Below are 7,928 nucleotides of genomic sequence, written 5' to 3'. Positions count from 1 at the left end.
ATGGTACTTTATGGGCGCTAAATGGTTTCACTGTAGAAAAAAAAAAACAGTGCATTTTCATTTTAGGGGGAACTATTTCATCAAGAAAACCCAACTCACTGGAGAAGGTAACAGGACTACTGAGTTTCAGCAAGGCGACATCATAATCATTGTTGTTACGGTTGTAGTTCTCATTTACTATGATCTTCTTCACAAGGTAGGGTATCTGAAGGGCACTCTGGGAAATAGCCCCAGCATAGACACGCCAATTTCCAGAATTCCTCATTGAGCTGTGATCAACAACAACAAAAAAAAACATGTTTATCTCAATAAATGTTATAATGGGAAAATAATAATGATTAAAATAAGTTCTAAATACTTGCTGAAAATCAAAGCAACTAAAAATAATAAACATTTGCTATTGAACAAGTTAGTTCCTGTTGCTAAACTTCTAGAGCATTAGATTAGCAACACCAGTGTGTTCAGTTCCAAGGGATATGCACATGCAGGCTAAATTCAATGCTTAAAGGGGTCATGAACGGAGAAATCAAAATTCCCTCGATCTTTTGATATGTAAGAGGTCATTGTGCTTTAAAAAAACATCCTGTAAATTTCAGAAATCAAAACTTTATAATTAGTCTAAAAAAAGCTTATAGGTAGTAGAATGTGCCACTTTATGATGTAGTAGTGTGGCTAAACACCGCCTCCACAGAAGAAGATCAACGCCTGCTTCTACATCACTGCCTGTTTAGCCCCGCCCACCGATTCATGCATGTAGGTAAATGAAGACAGTGGCAAAACGAAGGTCTATGCAGAAACCAAACGCTAAAATTTATTTGATGAATTTTATTTTTAATTAAGTGCCACGTCAGTAAGAACTTGGTCCTTTGTTCACTTCATTTTACCACGGATTCATTTCAGGATCAAACATAGGAGAGAAAATAGCCTATTAGGCCCACTTTTTTGTATGTAAACATTTTGATAACATTATAACTGGACCACAGAGAACAGTACAAAATAATAAAAAAGACAGTTCATGACCCCTTTAAAGTGTCCTTCAAATGAATAAACATGACTGTTAATTTGTGCTGAATGTAGTGAAGGGCGCTTTTGAAACCCTGCTTCATGAAGCTTTGAAACATTTGCAAATATTTTGTTTTGAATCAGATATTTGGAGCTTGTAACGAACTTGCCAAGTCATGTGACTTCAGCAAACGAGGCTTCGTTATGTCATACTGTTTTTGAACCCTGGTTTAAAAAATGTTCAAAGTAATGATGGTTCTGTGCTGGATGCCATTGATCTGAAACCATGAATGGTTTCCTTGAACCCTGGCTCATAGAAATGTGTACGTATTGCGAAAAATCATATGTATTTTACGAGGTGGCAAATTCGAAGGATTTCATACGAATGACCACCCCTAACCCTGCCCTAAACCTACCCCTAACAGAAAACGTACAAAATCCTACGAGTGAGGTCATACTAATTCATACAAATTAGCCACCTCGTAAAATACATACAAATTGGTCATGAGATAGCGTTGGAGTATCTGATGGTTTTCATTGATTTTGGATAAGTTTTATTGTGTAGGTTCATTGTTCAATTAATTTAATTTGAATACTTGTTCACATATATTACACAAAAGGAGAATTATATTTGATTGCTTCTAATTGACAGTTTCCCAAACACACACACAATTATATAAAACTTCTATGGAACTTAATTCTTTTCAGATTACATTTAATTGATTACATGTTCCTCCCATCACCAGCTGAATGACTGAATACCAACCCTTGGAAGCAATGGGCAGCTGACACAACAAAGTCTGGAGAGACAAGTGATCCACCACAAACATGGCTTCCAGTGTAATGCAGGCTAACCTGCCAAGGCCACTGGCCAATCTGAGAGGTGCTGCCCCCTATGATCCTGGAGGCACTTTGCTGCTTGCCACAGTCTGAAAAAAAAGAAATAAAAAAAACTCTTAATTCCATTGTTCAACATGGGAAGAATCATCCAGTAATTCATCCACACAATGTCTCATTAACAAATATAGCTAATAAGGTTTACGCTGATGTATCACGTGTATCATTTAGTTATGCATCACAGTAATTAGACATAAACTGAGACTAAATATGACTGGTAGTTTAATAAAAAATAGATGTATTCCTACCTGTGCATTCAAGTGAGACTGCTTTCTCATCCTGACAGCCCAAACTTTTTTTTCTTGAACATTCTTTTTTTCCAGCAGCTGAACCTTCACTGGGAGTTTGATTGACAGGCGATCTGACCAATCATAACGCTGCATCTGCCATATTGTCCGCCAAACAAATCAGACAGGAGGGAAGATGGATGTTGGTGGGCTTGACCTTGGAAAATTGTGAGTAGTTCCTAGGGCTTGGTTTTCACTCAAATTTCACGATTCGATTCTGACTCACAAGATTTCAATTCGATATGATTTCCCATTTGATCTGATTCAATATTGATTATTTTGGATATATATCAGGTACAGTAGGCTACGTGCTAAATTTTCTGAAGGAAAAAAAGATATCTCAACCAATGCTGTAAAATATAAATGAGAACCAGTTGGTACTACATTACTAAACTATTGAAGGTTAAAATTAACTAAATGTATACACAAATGGTTAAATTACACTCTGTGTCATTTTATAATAATAAAGTTACAGTTACATAATTATATTTCTACTCCAATCTTTTTTTTGAGAAATATAAACATTTAAATGGTTGCTGTCATAGAAACTTATTCAAACATAAACACTTAAGAACAGTAAAAAAATTATAATGAATAGGTTATGTTATTTGGTGCATACCTTTAGCAAAATATTTAGCGAAAACTTTTTTCTAGCTGACTTATAAGTTTATGGTCACCGAATGTGTTTTTTTTCTGAGGTAAATGTGATGTTATGTAACATTTTTTACAAGCTGCTATATTAGCGTCTTTCTGCGGTTGAAACGCTGATTGAGTGATTACATGAGGCAGGATACGGATTTAGGTAAGTTGTACTCCTTCTTTTAACATACCTTCAGATGTTTACTCATGTTTATTTTGTGCTGAAACTGGTATTAAAGCCATCAGAGATCAGTTCAAACGCACTTCACGCTGCCGCTTCTCTTGAACTGTGCGTAGCTGTGTGATCTGTCACGCCACATTAAACAGTGGCAAAACGGTATTTATTGTTTGAATATTGTAATAAAATGGTCCAAATTTGAAATCTAAGACTTCCAAACACACTGGTTTGAAATCTATTGCATGGGAGGAGCGCTTCAGTGTTACATTCATTAACTGAAAACAGGCTAGACTTCGATTCTTGGGATTTGAGAATTGATATTGTTTTGTAAAAATGAGAATCGATTAAAATCGAGAAATCTATATTTTTTAGCCCGCCCTAGTAGTTATGACTTTTCGCATTTAAACAAGATACTTTCTGATGTTCATTCATGTTTATTTCGTGCTGTAATAAAGATGAAGATATTATTGGTTCATATACAGCTTGAACTGAGGCACTACAGCGATCTGTCACGACACTTAAAGAGCCACAAAATGGTATCGTTTGAGTGTATTAAAAAGGGTACAAAATGGAGATTCGGCGTTATGATTGGTCAGATTGCCTTTCATTCAAACTCCCGGTGAAGGGTCAGTTGCCCTCTCTGTTTCAATTATGATCAATTTGTAAAAACAGTTTGCAGATAGTAGCTTCAATTAGCAAGAGCAGATTACATAGGAAGCAATTTTGAACAGTAGCACCAAACTGGAGTGACTGAAGAGTTTCAGTACATACCAACAACATGCTGTGTAGTTATGATGACGGCATCTACCTTTACTGGTGCTGGATACTTTGGAACATAGTACGGCACAGGTTTCTGTGTGAACCCATATTTGTCCTGACAAATTACCTCCTCATAGGTCATAGGAGGTGTCTGTGGGTCCGCTGCCACAGAGTAGTATGGTGGCGGAGGGTCCTTCTACAAAAGAAAAAGTGAAAGATTTCATAAATGATTATAAACTTTTCCATTAGCTCTATTATGGTTGGTGCGGTTTGACAAGTCCATTGTAAAGCATTATCATTTTAAAACAAGAAAGATGCCACACAATGCTCTTACAATTTGTTTGTGTACCTTGTCCTAAATAATTGAAATGCCTTGACTTTCCTCCCAGACCAGAATTCTTTGAGTTCTACATTCTAGTCAAATGGCATAACAAATATGTCAATATACTTGTATTTCTGGTCTACTTTTTGTTTTGTTTTGTTGGTAACACTTTATAATACGGTTCCATTAGTTAATGTTAGTTATTGTATTAACTAACATGAACGAACAATGAACAGTACATTTATTACAGTATGTATTCATATTTATTAATGTTAGTTAATGATAATACAGTTATTCACTGTTAGTTCATGTTAACTCAGTGCATTAACTAATGTTAACAAGCACAACTGTTGATTTTAATAATGCATTAGTAAATGTTGAAATTAACATTAACTAAGATTAATAAATGCTGAAGAACTATTGTTCATTCTTAGTTCATGTTAACTGAAGTAGTTAACTAATGTTAACTAATGAACCTTATTGTAAAGTGTTACCGTTTTGTTTTAACATAACCTTGATAATAGTTTGAAAAATCTCTTCAAAAAAAAAAAAGACATGCTTTAAAAATCAAAGTTGGCATGAAATGAAGTTGTATTTTATTTTATTTTTCAAATTTTGATGTACTGTATAGCCGTGTGAAACGGCTCAAATGGATTTATGGATCGGAAACAGATCGATGTAAATGGAAAGTGCACTGAAAAATAATAAGATGTACAAACAATTTTCACTAGTAAAATTACAAGTATATGTCACAGTTAATTACAAAGCGGAAAGTAACACATTAAAATAAATGAGAAATTTTTGAAGGTGAAAGACTGAAAAAGTATTTTCTTGTAAAAAGCATTCCAATAATCTTTGTTCTTGTTGAACTTTGAAAAAAAAAAATCATTTTTGTAGCATATAATTTGATTCTTTGGTCACTAAATTGGGGTGATTACTGAAACCTGATTATTGAGGCTATGTGTTTGCACTGATTGCATGTTCCATCATCAAATCCTTATATGCTGCCAATCTGTTCAATATTTGAAACTTCATCTAAAATGGCATTTGTATTAGACATGCAGCTTGGAAACCTGCTTCACTTCCTCATCTTGCTCATTTTCAGCCCTTTGCTTGTATCGGTCACGACTGCCCAATCCATTTTCATCCATGATAAGACTGGACAGATGCAACCAGAGTTTTTTTTTTTTTTTTTTTTTCTGTGGAGGGTGCTGTTTTCTGGGAAATACTTTGTCTTGAGGAAAGGCTGGCAGATTGCCTTTGACAAAGTGTTGACGTCTCTATGCTGATCTGTAACCTACATAAACAGTTTGGTCACTAGGATACAATGGATTGCTTCCTTGTGAGCACGACAATGGAAAAAAAAAAGATTACAGTGTATCTTCTTCTGGGTGTATATCATTACAGGAAGTATTTATATTTACATGAATAGTTTTGTAAAAGTATATAGGAATTGTTTTCATTGTCATGTCATTCCAAACTCATATAACTTTCTTTTGTGGAACACAAAATGAGCATTTCTAATGATGACTTCAAAAATTATGCAAATAAAAGGGGTCTAGTCTAGTATTATTCTATATATTCCCTCTAGGGAGCCTTTCAATGTTGCGAGCGAATCAATAAGTCAATGAGCTGAACTCTAGAATCGAATCTTTCCACAAATGGAATTAACAAAAACTGGACTCAAAAGAATCAGTCTAGATTTTCACGTTGATTTCAATGGTATTCCCAAAAAAATTTGAGGATGTGGGCAACACACCACAGGACCTGGATCTCGAACAGTTCTATATATTTAACCTACTAAATATATTTGCATCTGCGAGGCATCAGTGTCTCTAAAAATTTAACAATTGTCACTCCCGTGAACGAGCACTGATTTGGGTTTTTGCAACTAACACTATCTTCTGTCTCAGGTAACGACTGTAGTAAAATTACTTCATAGTACTTCAGTATTTACTGTGTGTAATATTGTCGTGGCAGTGTTGGTCTAATCCTAAACACTCTGTCACAGATTATTAAACAAAAGTTGACCATGTTTTTTTGTTTGTTTAATTTGTAATAAAACCATGGTTAATTTGGACTGGCTTGACTGTTTATTAATGCTATGCACTGTATTTGCAGTAGGCCTACACCTTCGGAAACTATGCAGTTGAACCAGATGCTTTCAATTATGTACAGTAGTATAGAGTTTTTTATTTGTGACTGATGTATTTTGAAGGCTACAGACTACCTCACTTGAATTTCCGTTTCAATGGCTGCTTTCTCTGTCGCTTTCAGAAGATGTCCTTCTTCAGTCCAGTGAGTAGGTGTGTAAGTGCTTGCACTTCTTGACCAAATAATAATAATAAACCCGTTTGTTTACACTCTCCGTGTCACTGCCATGGTGCATGTTTCACATGTTGCCAGGATTTGGTAGGGGTGTCTTCTGCCCTTTAAATGTATATTGAATTCATTTTGTATTCATGTAGTTTACATACACCATAGAAACCAATCTTTAAGTATCACAATACAGCATGAAGCTAAAAGTTTTTTGATTACTGCTTGCCTGCCTAATAGTTTTTTTTAGTATTCAACCCGACCAGTCACCAAAAATGGACCAGACCAGTCACATTTTTGGTGCAGTGCCAACTTGATGATGTCAAATATGAATCAGTCATAATAAAGAGTTTTAGAGAGAATATTATTATGTAATATTTATAGTGAGAAATTCTAATTTTGAACCTTTGAGCAAATATCTCAGTTTTCTTGAGTACTCCTATTATGAAACCTAGTTAACTGATACAATTTCTGGAATAATGAGTCACAGTCTGACATACCAAAACAATACTGACCCCAGGGTAAGTTTCAGTCCAGAGTGAATAGTGGGTTTCTCTCTGACATGTAGGATAATGAGAGTGTTATTTAAGTACCTCAACACACCAGATTTCTTTAAATCCATTCTTAATATTCAGTGGGCTTTAAAATAAGTCCTTTCTCTGAGGGTGATCTACTTTAGACAGCTGAAATAATCCAATATCAGGTTAAACACTCTCAAACAATTAGACAGGGTTTGCGCCTGCATTTGACAAATAAGATGTGGTTTAAATCTCACTTTGTTGTGTCTGAAGCTGAGATAGAGAATGAGAATGTTTTCATTTCAACTGGTTTGTCAAAACTCTAACCCTTATCTAAAAGAGAGAGAGACTAGCAATTATATAAAGCAATTAGCAGCAAGCTGTGGCAGTAAATAATAAATTAAATGTAGTATTTTAATGCATTACCTTTAGCATTTTATAGTAAGATTTTATATGAGCAGTAGATTATCACCATATTTTACATAAATCAAATCATAAAGGTAACTCTTTACAATAGAGTTCCCTTTCAGTCAGTCACGTTCTACGTTACGTCAGTCGTGACTGATGAATTGGGATCTCGCCCGAGAGCCCAATCACCTTCGAGTGTTAACTAAACAAGCCAATGACAGTTGGCGTGCGTGTTTCGCCACGCGCTCTCCTTTTATACCCGCGCTGCGGGGCGGGGTGCGCGTGGCGAAACACACATCAGCTTTTCGCTTCGGAGCCGAGCCTTCTACAGGACGAATCTCCGCGAGTGTTCGAGAGAAACAGCTGGCATTGGTGTGACGGCGTATCAGCGGGGGTTGCCATCCAGGCTGCTGAAACCTCGGCGGGCTGCAGCTTCCATTCTGCGGTCTCGCCGCGACCTCCCCTGTGCGCTTCAGCGCTCTCTCTAAAAGAGTGTTTTTCCTTCTAAAAGAGCAATTTCTAAAAGAGCTTCACGAGCGACGGGCGTCTTTTTAAAGATGGCTTCCCGCTCGGGCGTTTCTGGATGCGGTCGTTTCCTGCCT

General features: G+C 36.0%; 1 protein-coding gene across 1 annotated transcript in view; it reads right to left on the bottom strand.

Moving 5' to 3' along the window:
* Positions 1 to 7,928, bottom strand: part of LOC107564057 (transmembrane protease serine 13-like) — a 19,147-nt gene that overhangs the window by 6,086 nt on the left and 5,133 nt on the right. The window contains exons 2-4 of the mRNA XM_016249053.1: positions 3,775 to 3,958; positions 1,862 to 1,931; positions 96 to 269 (exon numbers count right to left, since the gene is read on the bottom strand). Of these exons, the coding sequence (XP_016104539.1) occupies positions 96 to 269; positions 1,862 to 1,931; positions 3,775 to 3,958 (428 nt within the window). The remainder of the gene's footprint in view (positions 1 to 95; positions 270 to 1,861; positions 1,932 to 3,774; positions 3,959 to 7,928) is intronic.

This window comes from Sinocyclocheilus grahami, unplaced genomic scaffold (genome assembly GCF_001515645.1).
Source record: "Sinocyclocheilus grahami isolate Dianchi unplaced genomic scaffold, SAMN03320097.WGS_v1.1 scaffold905.1, whole genome shotgun sequence".
NCBI lineage: Eukaryota > Metazoa > Chordata > Actinopteri > Cypriniformes > Cyprinidae > Sinocyclocheilus > Sinocyclocheilus grahami.
The sequence above is the reverse complement of the archived record's forward strand: the minus strand, read 5'-3'. Positions and strand labels throughout refer to the sequence as shown.